Here is a 16097-nt window from a genome sequence, read left to right on the forward strand (position 1 = left end):
AAGGCCGCCTTGTTGTAATTATATATGTGTTCATTAATACATTGTTTATTTGCTGTATGTTACAAATAAAGTATATTCTATTTATCTATCTAGATTCTAGAATATAGTGTGTACTTTGTAGGTACTATTTACAGCAGTGATAAGTACTGTTATAATTAATAATATAATTTATATAACTCTTATCGACTCTTATTGTATGAAATAATAAAAAATATTTAACTATTATGAAACAGATACCCACGTAAAATATTCTTATAATTCGTCTTTCAGAACAAACCATCACTAAAACTGGATCCTTTTAAAATTGTCATAAATATAATTTGAAAGTTATTTAATACTGGGCCGCATGAAATTTTTTACTCAGAAACACCGCTAATTTAATAATACCGTCCACAAAAAGGCTAATGATGAAAATAAACATGATAAAATATGAAATAGAAAGCAACCTAGATGACAAATTATTTTTTATTGAGTCTACGGAAAGAATAAAGTAATTTCTAACAATTCTTCCATCAGATCTTAGCAGTGTCGAGAACGAATCGTTTTAAATACCTCAAAAATAAATATATATTAATTAATTAGCTTTATAGATTATTAAGTCTCTGATTACCATGAGCTTGCGAAGTTATTATATAAGTAAATTAGTAGAGACAGCATTTAAATAGATATTTGAAAAATAATAAAAATTAACTGCAAATTTTCATTATGTTCATCATCTTGTTGAAGTTGTCACTAAAGTAAAAGAGCATAATTGAAAAAAAAATAACAAAGATGATATGAGAATAATTTAATTAATTAGTTCTCATTAATTAAATTATTCTTAACTCTTTTGTTTCTTTTTTATTAGAGTTTATGTAATTTTATTGTTCTGATGCCTTAGCATAAATGTATAGAAACTATATAATGAATGTTGAAGCTAAAAACTATTCCAAATAAATGTAATTGATCATACCTGATTAATTTTCGATCTCCCTCATCATCATCAATTTACATAATAATAATAATATTATATGTAAATTTTGATGATATACCGGTTTATTTCCAACATCTACCTTATATAATATATTTGTTCCTATCAGTGGTAAGATAGACATGAATTACAGGCATATAATATATTATGCATGTGCCGTTGTTATCTATGTAATAAGGAATTAGTTTCTACCGATTTGCTATGGTTAATGGAGACCGACGAATTGGAAGCGACAACTCGCCTCAAACAGCACTAGAATGGATTCCACCATTAATAATTGAATGGCTCAAAACGGAAACAGATTAATTAGTAAATATTCAAATAGGTGATAGATATTTTTGGTTAGAATATGAGTTTAAAAAAAAATTGTAAATTAAGTATACCAGAATTAACTATTTATTTAAAAATAGGCCAAGTGTAACAATTCAAGTACTTTTCATTTTAAAATAGTGAAGACTAAAATTTTATACAATATTTATTAATTAATATTGTAAGATAAATTGTAGAAGAAGAGTTTTAACATTATTTAATCATAATTTTTATTGGGTAACTAATTAGATAATGTTTGATAATATAAGATAGAGATAATTAAGTGACTTTTGTCTAGTGTCTAATAGATTTTTATAAATAGAATTAAATTATCATATAATTTATAAATGTTTTTAACGAAAAACACTTGATCGAATTAAGTTTAGTGACCACAGGCGCTGGAATTACATGATGGCAATTACTCATTGTCCCTTTTTGTGCGAATCTAGCCCTCAAAGTGTTTTTACCTCCCATAAATTGTTGCTTGTCAGTCGATGTATTTATTACTAGATTGCTGAGGAAAGCAGGACAATGTTCAACGGGTACATTACATACTTATATATACCTCTAGGTCTTTTAGATAACTTACTAACCTGTGAATTTATGATGTATTCTTTTCTTTTGAATGTCAAGATGCTCTACATATATAGTAATTCATTATAAATGGACACTGGAATTTGTCTTATGTTCTTATTTTTTTTCATTATATTCATTGAAAACCCTATAAATAAAAGAATGAAGTAAAGAAGAAAAAATATTTCAAAGCACTAAAGCTTTTACAATAAAAACAAAAACAACCAATAGAAGATAAAATTAAATGCATAAATATATATATATATAATAAAAAGAATCAATTTTTACAAATAGGTACATAGCACTGAAATGACTTCACTGAACTTTATAACATGTTCTATGAGAAAATTCCGATAGCTTTCAGTAGTACCAGTAGGAAAAAAGAGAGAGGGTACTACTTAAAATATAAATAACTAGCTGTAACCGCGACTTCGTCCGTGTGGAATAGTGACTTTGACCAAATAAAGAACAAATATTTAATAATCTAACCCAAAAAAGCCAAAGAAAAGTTTAATCGTTTAGTCTAGTTTCAAACATGATGAATTTCCTTCCAAACTTTCATATTTTACTCCCTTAAGGGTAACATCTTAACAAACTTTTTTTTCGCATTAAAAAGTAGCCTGTGTTTTTTTCAAGACTATCTGTATACAAAATTTCATTTAAATCGGTACAATAGCTTTCGCGCGAAAGCAAGACAGATAGACAGAGTTACTTTCGCATTTATAATATTAGTAAGTATAATGAAAATGATGAGGGCAGTGCATTTAAAATAGATTTATAGTATTAATACTGGTGTAATCACAATTTTTTTTAAATATGCATGTTTTTAAATTCAACAGCAATCAGTTGTGTTGTCATCTCGATTTATGGCCCTCCATCCTGCGTCCGTGATCCAACACTGGGTTAATAGTATAATCTGTCTTCTTTCCCGGCCCGTTATCAGCTCTGTTCCGGCTTTAAAATGTATCCAGGATCTACCTGGGACAATTCTGTCTGTTTTTTAGAAATCCAATTAACACTTTAAACCAGTAATATTTAATTTAAAATGTTAAGTAATTTATTCTGGTATGTTTGCGTAGTTAATTATTATCGTGAGAGATATACTACGATTCTTTAAATATTTCACAAAATATATGTTACATAATAAAAATATTTTTTTATTGCAATTATTGAGCGAATATCAGGAACAGGACTGCGACTTTTCAGATATCTATTATACATGCCCTGTTAACTTGCTGTATGTTATAATGTTTTTAAGAGCAATCGTTTTTATCTCCTCCGGATATCGTATTTATTTTCTTCCTTTATGGAGACATTACGTGTAGTAATGAGTGGGCTGCAGCTATATAGGACGTGTAGTAGTGGCGTTCCCTCTCCGCTTCGATAAGTACTTACTTATCTAGAAATAAGCTATAACTACTTTTCACCTTAAAACGTCGTAAGTGGCATTTAAGAATATACAGAACAAATTCATCGGCGAGAGTGAAAAGAGAAAGGAAAATTCAAAATAAAATCTATAACCAAGCCTGGTTACCATGATAATTGTCAGCTAAACTCTTATGCCAACGTAATGCTCATTACGTGATGATGGCTCGTATGTTAAGGTTAGTCATAAAAAGACAAAAGATAAATTTGAAGAATTTTCCCAAAAAACCAACCTGAAAAATTGGGAACTATTTTTTAAATCTTCACATAAACTATTCAGTCACGTGATCAGTTTAGTTTGAAAAATTCATAGTATACATATTTTCATTTTGTTTCTTTAGTGAAAGTGGTTCAGTTTGATGAGTATTTAACATGGTATTTGTCTTGGTATACAATTTACAACGTATATATTAAAAACGATGACACACAATTCTAATAATTTTATAAGTTATTTAAATAAACTAATAAGTCATTTTACGATATACCTGAATACAATTAATTACATCAAAATGAACTCTCATGATAAAATATAAACTAGTATAATAAAGAAAAATAATGGGAATGTTATATTTAGAAATGATATAAATATACATGAGAATATAAACATACACAGTGCAAAGTCACTCGGTTTAAAAGGAAGTCACAAATTTCCGTCGCCAACGCCTTATTTAATTCCTCCGTAGCTGGTGATTTACCTAAAAAATAAATTACATTTCTGCGAGTAATGAAATATTGTGTATTAATCTTTTTGATGACACGATCAAGTACGGGTAACGTGTTACCAATTATATTTAAATCTCTTTTTGCAAACGTCATTATATTATAGAGATTGACTTGGTTTATCTTTTAATTTGTCTTTCATACAATTGCAGTAATGATTATTATAATCTTATATATAAAATTCTCTTGTCACATAGTATTAGTTACCATAATCCTCCGAAACGATTTGACCGATTTTTATGAAATTCTATTATATATGCATATTCATTAGATCTGAGAATCGGCTACTATCTACTTTTCATACTCCAAAGTGATAGTTTTATAATGTGGCATTTAAAATACATATAAACCTAATTTTTTTTTTGTTATACTAGCTCGTTTAGTGTACAAAGGTTATTTGGTAGGGAATGCTAATAATAAGTTCGTCGTCCATGCAAAATTTCAATAGTTTAAATAGATTAATATAAGCAGCTCTAATGTTTATTTTCTAAAAAAGTTTGAGAATGATCAGTTTCAGCAGCCAATATATTTCTGGGTGTAACAGTCCATCTCATATGCCAAGTAGAAAATGTCAAAGACCTTCTATACTTAAAACTATATAAATGCAGCTTGAGCTGATACTGTTAATGCTAGAAAATACACTTAAATAAATAAAACAATATTGTATACTTCGTGTCGAATGAACAATACCAATTAATATTACAAGCATGTAGCAATCTGGCATTAACTAAGGTAAACAAAGTTCTCAGGAAGAACTCAGTTACTTCCCACTACTTTATCTGTGGAGGCTTAACAAAGTTTGTTGTAACCAGTAGCCAGCAACCCACTTAGATCTGGTAGTGGCATTTGATACATATAACTTGATATAGTTTTCAAAAATATGAGTTCTTCATAATCGACTTTTTGAATTACATACACGCACTTGAGTTTTGCGTTTATATATATTTTAGTAAGAAAATTCCATGTAATATATATAAGTATTTTTCATAAGTGGATAGTTCTATTTTTTGATCCAAAAACCTAAACTACCCAATATATTTGAAATTAGTACATTATATTTATTTATAATATACCTTTCGTGTTTATTATTAACAGATATTATAATTGTAACATTGATTTGACTAAAGAATAGTTTAAACTGAAATAAAACATTTCTCAAAACTTATTCGTTCGTCAATCTCTCTGTAACAATGTGCGGAAGTTTTCTGCGCTATAATGTCGAGTTATTCATTAAGCTCTCCAAAATGTTAGTTAATTGTGTACCCTTTGTCCACGACTCCACAGTTTCCCACGCATTGTATTCGGGATTGAATATTAAAGGCAAAAAGTCGGATTTTGATATAAAAACCTTTAAAATACAAAATAAGGATTTTTTAAATTTAATTCTATAATTATACTAGTATTTTTATTGTAAATCATAGAAAAGATAAGAGTAGTGTCCCGACACACAGACTCTTATATTTTGCTGTTTAATCTATACATATAAATAAAATTGGAGTGTCTGTTTGTAATATTATATAACCGTTTTTACTACATGCATTTGAATATAAATACGGTACATATACCAAAATAACATTTTTTACAATATTTGTCTGTCTATCTGTTTGTTCCGGCTAATCTCTGAAATGGCTGGACCGATTTTGACGTGATTTTTATTGGCAGGTAGCTGATGTACCTAATAAGGAGTAACTTAGGCTACTTTTATTTTAGAAAAATAAAAAAATTTCATGCGGACAATGTCGCGGGTACAGCTAGCCATGTATATATTTGTCTAGTCCGTGGTCGAAATTTGACCATAATTAATTTAACATTCACTAAGACTAGACAAATCTATTCTCAATTTGATCACAGACTTTAACAATAAACAAAAAAATATAGTGTGTAAAAAAATATATGTATAAATGCTTGTGTGTCAAATACAGTGTAGTGTGTGTAATGTTGTTTTTATTGATTTAATGTAATTTATTTTTAATGCATTAAAAAAAATATGCACTATATCTCTATATATAAACTATAAGTGTGAGTTTCATGGGAGTATGAAACTATCGTCCGCGCAAATTTCGTAAAAAAGAGTAGGTACAAAGATTTGCTTCACATACAGATATATATAATTATGTAGTAAGGACTATGTTAATTTAATTGGGGCCATTTTAATCTAATTCCCTATTTATAATTCCCTAATTAGATTAAAATGGCCTCTTTTAAATAAGTAGTAGTAGTAGTAGTAAATTAGTAGTATAGTGTTTGTTAGTTATTACCCAACTACAGCAGGAACCACTTTTAGCTCATGATTAATTACACACATTATAGGCGTGGCGTCTTTCCAAACATTGTAACGAGAATAATTAGATACCTCCTGTCACAAATATTGGTTGTGTATGGAGTTGCGTACGGCAGTTTATATTATGAAAAGCTACTATTTGATATTCATTAGTAACATCTAATTATACATAGATTTAAAATAAATTCCTAACATCTATTGCAATTATCTTTATTTACATATATTTTTCGAAGACGTTTAATTATTGAGAAAATACATTTCATGTTTTTTATTTTCTTGCGTTGCCTGCTCTTATATTCTGTTAAAAATATTTTTATTAATAAGAGTACTATTAAATACATACTATTTAATCTATATCAAACACCTGACTTACATTTTTTTCTGTATACCCAGAAACCACACAACAGCTCTGTCTCGTACTGTCACCAGTAGGTTCCTTTGTTTTAAGGTTTGAACGGTGCTATGAGCCCTAGTCATTAGGAAACACAACGTATAACGTACATGTATACGGTCTAGGTACTAAGACACATTTATGAATTTATATTGTTTGGATATCAACTTGTTTGTCATTCCTACTAAAATAATAATTGTGGCAATAACACACATAAATACTATTAAAGAAAAATTATTCAAAAGTTAGATACCCATTTTATTCGATAACATGATTATAAATTCGTGAGTTAAACAATAATCTTTAAATGGCAGGTGAAACAGCTGAGAATTTACAAAAGCCATTTGCGGGAAATGTAAATACATACCAAAGGGGATTACACTCTACCCTGTTATGATTACGCTGAATGAAATTTCAATGAACCCTGCCTATGTTGTCACGAACAATACCTAAGAAGAAGAAATTGAGGAAAGTTTTCTACTTGTATTCGGTACCTATATACAAAAGGTCTAACTTGTGTAGGGTTTTCTTTACCGAATAAAGTATTCGAACATTGTTACAATTTACAAAGTGATTATTTCCTTAATTCCTTGCGGATTATTATTATCGTGACAATTTTGTGTGAGTTTGGAAATCATTGTCGCACGTGCACGTATGTATAAGCATTTATTTTCATTTTCTTCGCTTCCTTTCCGCGGAATGAACACCTATTCTGAACCGTATCCTTGTAATGTTTATTGAACAATTTCCTTATGTGTGGTGTAATTGAAATCAAATGTTTAATTACGTCACGAATGTATGCAGAAAGACACAAACTGGCGGATAATATAATAGATGTGCGAAGATAATGAAAATTTGTAACAAAATAAATAAACATACCTATATACATAAATATGTATATTAATACTTCAATTATTAATTACTGTAGAACACAGTTTATGCTTTTTTAGGGAAGTAAAACCAACATTCTTTTTATCTTCGTTATTCAGAAAAACGCCATAGATATTATAAACCATTTTAGCTATCGAATTAAATTGTTCCTTACTATTTGTTTTTTCGTTTATCCATAACAAAACCTAAAATGTGTTTTAGGAGGATATAGTTCTTTATGAATAAGATGATAAATACATAATTACTTTAATTTAAACCCAATATATTTTAGACTACAAACTTTTTTGTTTCGTAGACTCCTTGCCATTTTTTCGGTTTTGGGTAGACCCCCTATTCTTACATAGTACTGATTTTTTGTAAATTTCTAACTGTAGTAAAGTTTAGTGTTAAAAACATAAAGTAAAAACTACAAGATGACCGCTGTCGTAGACCTCTTGTTTGTCATAGACCCCTTAGGGTCGATATAGACGCTTTGGGAATAACAGACTATGACACAATTTCTCACAAATAACTTTCTGAAATTAAATATTAGAAATATTGATTAATTGCCTAAGTATGTAATTACTGCAACATTTTAATATTGTATAAACAGTTACAAGTTACAGAAAATTTAAAATATTTTGTAGACTATTTTGTAAAATATATTAAACTTTTTTTAAACATTAATAATAATAATGCATATATTTTTATATAATATACAATGTTATCTAACATTATATGTTATTTTGAGAGAAAAGATTAAATGTATAACATTTTACTGATGTATTTGCAAATAAACTTTATTATTATTATTTCCATAGATAAACAGAGAAATATTAGAAAGCGTCGTTAATGATCTTAATTAAAAAATAAAGCTAAATGCTTATTCAGAACTCCATTGGAAAACAATAGGTGTGTGATTATGCAACAATGCATGCATTCACGCTACCTCTGAGAAAATACTTCCATTAATTTTTATTCATCTGCAGTTTCAATTTAATCATTCCTGAAAGGGCTTTAGGACCGCGATAAGTCTTTGTTCCTTACAAATTTCAATAGGACATGGAATTATGTTTAGTGGGTTGTTCAAATTTTGCTGTGGGGAAGAAAACTTGGTCTATTTAGATAACCATAATTTACTCATGATCATTACTGTTATATATTTTGTATAGTGTTCTTAACTTCTGGCTATTGTCACTGCAGGTACACATGTACGAATTATGGTCCCCCGTAATTTCAAACTGTAAGTCACGTCTTACATGTATCCCATTGTATTCTTAACGAGATAAAAAGCACTCAGTTGAAAGCACTACATGACATTCATTCTATTCTTGTTGCCGTAAATGTGAGAGTTATTTCATTATACAATATCTTAGATAATGTACGTATAATATATACAAAAATAACAAAAATACGAGCAATTATTTGCAAAAGGATTATACTAACCTATATCGTGCAATCTTTTTTTTTTAATTATATATTTAGTCTATTGTGATCTAACGACAAAAAAATTGTATCTTAATTTTCATTGTCTTGGGATTGACACTTTTGCTGAAAAAAAAAAAGAACGAAAGGTCATCAATCTGTGGATGACGTAGATTATCTTGCATTATTTATCTTTTAATTGTTCGTGTTTTATAAATTATTAATTTAGAATAAATAAGTTTGTTTATTTGCTTGTTTAACATAAATGTGAATTTAAGTACCTAAGTATATCTACCTATTTTACAAAACACTATAATGATGAACGGTCATTATCAACATTCATTCATTACAAATATGCGTTTCCTAAATAATAATCGATTTTATTATTAATTATTTTATGAATATAGTATATGTAGATGTAGAATTTTTAGAATATTTAGAATGCAATTAAAAATATTCCACAAAACTGAAACCTATAGAAAATAAAACCCTTATCGGTCTAAAATAAGCTTTAAGTGTAATCGCTTAGGAGATTGTTGAAGTCAGTTGATTTCTATATTGAAAAGTTATTATCGTAATAATTTTATTTAATCTAGAAGATAATTATACTAATTTTAGCTTATCTGAGGAGTGCTTCAGTAAAAATCAGCAAAAACCGAACAAGCTCTGCCTAAGCCTTTTCAACTGACTTAAAAAGGATAACATTTTTAATTATGTAACTGATTTAGAAACAGAGAGATGCTCTCAATTCGGTTTATTTTTTTAAATGTTCATGATTTGGTAATTTTAGAATTTTACAGATATTTCAATAAAATCGGTTATGTAGTTTGGATTTCAAATCATAGTAGATAACGGGAAAAATGAAATATCTAATATTTAATTCAATGGGATTTACTACTCACTTTATTACTTGTTTATTACTGCTCAATTTCTCAGATCACAATTTTTGGATCGATACACACACATCAACGGATGATGATTGTTTTTACTGTCTTTATACTGCCTATTATGTAATATTATGTTATCTGTGATAATACAATATGAATCGATATTCACGATATAAATAGTTATATTTATATGTATCATAGTGAGGATTGCCCATTTAATATGGCGAATTCGAGTAAAATTATTATCCAAGTAACAAGTGTTCTCAAAATGAGCTATTTCCGGTACGTCAGAGGTACAGATCTTCGTAATAACATCATGTCATGTTTGGGACAGGTTGTAATATGAATAATATATCCAACGGTAATAGCTCGTCATGGTTGTCACATTTATTTTTAATAAAAAATATACTGTATCGGATAAGGGATGTGAATTTATTACATTACATTCGCATCAGCAGAATAATATAATCATTATAGCAGATTGAGGCATATATCGACTGATAGTCGTATGTTTCATTTTTCCACCCGTTTGCATTAACAGTATACTGGTGTGGCACCAGTGGAGGATAATGAGGTAAGAAGGCAGGTTAGTCAGCTTATCGTGGCAGATTTATCTAGAATTTAATACTATGATTCCAGGAGGACGACGTGGAAGTCAACCAGACATGATACATTGGTAGCATGGGAACCTTTTTTTAGAAAGGATCATAATAAATGTGAATTTTAGGAGACAATATAATCAACGGAACTATTATTTCCCATGGAATCCAGTGTCATCTATCCCATCAAAAACATAAATGTGAAATGATAGCCGAGTTTAATATTATGATATATGCCTTGATTGTTGACTTCTACGACAAAAGAGATGAGATCTAAATGGGTGCCAAGTTCAATGGTCTGTCCTGAAATGTATTTATAACAATATAAAATATCATTTCTTCTTATAACTTAGGATAATATACTGTAGCCTAAGGTCTAACTTGGCCAGTTCTCATATACCAATTATTACTTTCGATTGCTAGTTACTATTAATATTAAAATAGGAACCGACAAGTAACATGTTTAGAACTTGCGAAGGCTACAGTATATTTCGTATATGAAAACTAGCCAAGTTAGACCTTAGGCTACAGTATATTATCCTAAGTTATAAGAAGAAATGATATTTTATATTGTTATAAATACATTTCAGGACAGACCATTGAACTTGGCACCCATTTAGATCTCATCTCTTTTGTCGTAGAAGTCAACAATCAAGGCATATATCATAATATTAAACTCGGCTATCATTTCACATTTATGTTTTTGATGGGATATCATTACTTTTTGTACATAAATTATACGAGGTACTTATTTATAACTAAATTAATACCAAATTATTTTTGATAAATTACTGTATTTTCGTATATTTACGGGGTATAATTGTCTTTTTTTGTGTTATTTTCTATATTTTCTTGTAACTTTTAAATGTTCAAGTGCAATGCCAATTCAGTATCAGGAATTTTTGAGCAAATCGGGGCGGTATAACGTCCACAGATGGTTGTACTCTACAATAGAGCTCTCGTGACTTGGATCTAAATTGTTAAGACGTACCTACTCCATCTAAGGTTTTAACTCTGGAGAGTCCAACGTAAACCTGCCCTTTATTAAATATAGAGGAGGCTATGTTGAGAAGAGGACTGCCAAAACTCAGGCCTTGTGATTTGTGGATAGTAATAGCATATGTTAAGCAAATACGGAATTGTTCTCTATCAACATATACATTATTTAATATCTGAAACTTCGTATTGACACGTTATAGTTCGTAAAGACGATTATGTAACAAATTGACTGTTCTCTATTGAATTCTCAAGAAAACAATTTGTTACCAATGAGTTCTCATTCTCGAGTTAACTATACATTCCTACTTATAACTATACTAAAATTGTTATTAATTTTTGGTTTAAACTATTGTTTATACCATACGTATTTACTAAAATAATGTAATAATAATATAATCACAAATATATAAGTATAATTTAAGAAAGCTATAAATTTCGTAGCATAAATCGCAACCTTATAGGTTAGATATCGAGAAACAAAACATTGAGACATGAGGGCGGCTGCCATTCGCTCGGACAGGTTCGCGTCAACGTTTTATCGCACCGCTCCCACACGGCGCCGCGCCGCGGCGCCCTATACCGAAATGCCTATTATTTAATAATTATTTATAAAAATAATGATTTTACACTATCGATGTGCGCTAAATATTGAAACAATAATTAATACTAAATCTCAGTTAATAACATAATAAATACGAAATTCGACTATACTCCTAGTTATAAGTACGAGTGTATTTTAGACAGAATCTAAATTATAGCAACTACTGTTTACCGCTCAATGCAATATTTGAAGTTTGCTAGTTATCGACACTGATGTGAAGGGGTCAACGTAAATTGGTAATGATCGACGTTTTCATACAATATTACTTTCCGTCCAGTACAAGATGAGATTTTTCGCCAGGGATCAATGTCAATTGGTGGCTATCGACGTTTTCATAGAATTTTAGTATTCGTCCAGTATAAGTTGAAATATAATCAATTAAAGTGAAAAATTGTAGTAAAATGATAACAATTTACCAGTTTCAGATTTTTTCCTTTATATTCACCTAATTACCTATCTGCATACCAAATTTGAACTTCCTAGGTCATCTGGAAGTGGGTTATAATTTTGATCTATAGTTGATCAGTGATAAAAATGACGATTTTTGGACATTAATATCTAAATAACCGTTTGAGATATGTTTATGAAATTTGGAACACATATTTATCTCGCAAGTCTCAATATATGAACCAAATTTGACAGGTTTGTGTGAAAGAGTTTTTGAGTTATGAGGGGGTCAAAAGTGGCTCCAAATGGTTCGTGTAAATATACACACGGTGCTGCAGGCCAGTTTACTTGAAACTCGGCTTGACACGCTGCCGCGTGTCTAGATACTTAAAAATAAATGTAAAGGTACTTCAAGTTGAAGTGATAAAGTGAATGCGTCCTGACTCTCTATTTATATTGTCGGTAGAAAACAGCTAAGAAAGCGGGTAGACAAATTTTTCTGCTCGTAATAATTGTTTACATCCACTGCCATTTCCTGTTAACCCCTAAACAGGACCATTGAAACAGCGGTAAAATATCGAAAGTCCTTTTAGATATCTTTTTAATGTCATAGCAAATCTTGTTTATAAATAACCATAAAATTAAATTAAAAAAAATATATTGGTTATTTTTATTACGATCTGCTATTATTTTTGATTTTATTTTAGGACATGAATAATGTAGGTATTAAATTATTGAATGAGTATATGTTAGCATATAGGTGCGCATTAACCATAACATTAAATATATTAAAAACCTCCGGTATCCACTTCGCTATATTAATTTTCTTTTATAACTTTCAGAACACTTAATTTACTTAGATTTGTTTTTACCTAAATGTAGGTAGTATTGTATATCGTATATAAACAGTGATCGGTTTTTCTTATTAGTTATATATGATCAATATTTAAGTAGCTACCTATGGTTATATTTACCATATACAATGTTAGTGGTAAAATTAAAATTAGATATAATAAGTTCTTTAAAATAATACTTTTCCTTAATAAGTGGAATAGGCAATTTAAGTTCTATTGAAATCATTAGAAAGAGGGTCATTAAGTCTTTGTAAATTGGCTGTTATTATTAGTCACCGAATTCGTGGCGAAATTTCAAACTGAAAACTAAATTGCTTCTTTTTCATGAGGGAAATAACGTGAAAGATCTACAAATTGGTCCATTTATTTCAAAATATTATATTCCAATTTCATTTCAGGATATTTTTTATCGAACAATCGTATTCCCTTATCATTATGAAGTTTGAGTGACATTATTTCAATAAAATACTTTGCGAGTCTTTCTACCTGAATAATTATATTGTAGTGTCCGGACCATGTGAATTAGTAAAATAAATAATTACACTTAATATGTTCACATTCATTTTATATAATAATAATAATGATAAATGTAGCTAAGCTAACACAGGATAACAATCAATCAATGACAAACATACAGGCGTGTCAAACTTATAAAAGTTCTCACTTTGAGTCGGGGATTAAAAAAGTATCATATATAATGTAACAAGAACACTAAGGAATTATATTGTCTAATTTAAAAACAAAAATATATTAACAGGTTTAACGACATTCTTAATCATTGTAAGAGGTCAATAGGACCTAAATTGTACATAGGCTTCATAAACGGGCTTTATAAAAGACGCTCATAAATAAGTACTGTATAATATATATGTATGTACAGTTATGTATAGAATACACTAATACCTATAGAAACACCTTTTATGAAATATTATTTTCCCAATATTTCTATTTCGGTTATAGACGATGAAGGATTTTATAATGTAAACAACAACAAACACGAAAGCTGAATAAAGCGGGTATCGAAGAGCTTTACTTGTAGCCACATAAAATGGCGTCCACTCAACAATTCAAACAACATTTTATTTACAGGCGATGAATATTCCGTAATTCTTATAGTAGTTATTTCATTATCGTTGCTTGGTGTCTTTGCTCGATGCTCTTCAGGCCTAAGCTCTCCATTAGTCGTCTTTTCTTTCAGCTTATTTCTTTAATGTCATTATTAATAGAATTTTTTTTGCTCCAATTAAAAGCAAAAGGGTTCATGAATTCGGGCCGTTGAATTAATTGGCGTCGTAATAAATATACTCTATGTACTTCTTACTCCATCTTCTGTATTGTATATGTTGGCAATATAATTTTTTGTATATGAACTTTTACTCTTCGTCTTGTATTGGAAATAGGGACTGACTACGATATTACTTTTTAAGACTGCTAATTGATTTTTGTTATTGATATTAGATGTAATAATAAGTAGTGTTTGGTGTTTTCGAGTTTTATGATGTCATTTCTGGTTCAGTTTTTAGTTTGTGAATATAAGGTGATTCGTGCCATGTACTTTATATTTAGGTATATAAATCACCTCATTTTCACAGACAATAGTCTCTGTGTTGTGAATTATCTGGAACCTAGCTATAATCAAATATTTAGGGTTAAGTTTTGTTTTGAATTATTATAGAAAATATTAATGTTGATGTGGGTTTAGTTATTTATTACCCTATGACACAAACGGTTAAACTAGTTAATACAATTTCGTACACAGTACATATTCACGCGGATGAAGTCGCGTTTACAGTAGTTTAATAAAATACATACAAAAGAATTTTTGCCCAAACTATTTCAAAGGGCCTTTTATACCTTTGTGTTTGAATTTCTATAGATACCTTCTTCAACGTTGCGGCGCCTACGGCACAGCCATTGATGAGTCAATCAGGATTCTTATAGACGCATGTAAAAGTTAGTGAGGAAAGCATTATGGCACTTAGTTACATTGTAATTTTAACTTTAAATATCAAAAGAAACTCGCATATCGTATGGAAAATGAGTAAATTGTTCAAGTCTTCATTAGTTTTTATATAGCAATAGAGTAATGAGATATTTTAAACATTTGATTCACAAAAAATAAAAATAATTTGGACAACTTGGACAGTTTCCATAAATAAACAGTGTTTCCCGTACCCACGTATTGTATTACGGGATATTTATCATTATGATATTATTTTAAAGTTCCTGATATTTAATCACCGGTACATGCATGTTTTTGGAACTGGAATGGCATGTAAGCTGACGGCCCACCTGATAGTTCCGTGGCAACCGTTCTCTAAATACATGAAGTGTACTGAATGTACGCGTTACCATTCCAGCGGACATAGATTTTATACCTATGTACCCTGTAATTTCAATACCATATCTGACTTTACAATCAAAATACATTTCACAAAGACGCTGCTTTGGGTAGACAACTCTTACAAATACATACACATATACTTTCAAAATATACTTACCTTCTCTGTGTAATTAAAATATAACAGTTGTAGTTGATATTATTATGTCCTACATTATTACTGATTCTTATTTTTTTTTTTAGGAAGAGAAAGATCAGCTACTTACAACGAACTGCTGGATTACACAGGTGTGGATGGACTATCACCTGCGATGGAATATCAGCGAATTCAATGGCATCGACGTCATCAGGATACCTTACGAAAGAGTATGGAAGCCAGACATCATCTTATACAACAAGTAAGAGAATAAGCTTCAAGAACAGTAAATTATATTTGTCTATAAAAGTTAACTAAAATATAGTTAA

The 16097-nt window shown here is 29.4% G+C and overlaps 1 protein-coding gene across 1 annotated transcript in view; it reads left to right on the forward strand.

Moving 5' to 3' along the window:
* Positions 1-16097, forward strand: part of LOC131845890 (neuronal acetylcholine receptor subunit alpha-10-like) — a 40529-nt gene that overhangs the window by 582 nt on the left and 23850 nt on the right. The window contains exon 2 of the mRNA XM_059195042.1: positions 15876-16030. Coding sequence (XP_059051025.1) covers positions 15876-16030 — 155 coding nt within the window. The remainder of the gene's footprint in view (positions 1-15875; positions 16031-16097) is intronic.

Source organism: Achroia grisella, unplaced genomic scaffold (assembly GCF_030625045.1).
Source record: "Achroia grisella isolate CSIRO2021 unplaced genomic scaffold, CSIRO_AGI_Agris_v1 utg487, whole genome shotgun sequence".
NCBI classification, from domain to species: domain Eukaryota; kingdom Metazoa; phylum Arthropoda; class Insecta; order Lepidoptera; family Pyralidae; genus Achroia; species Achroia grisella.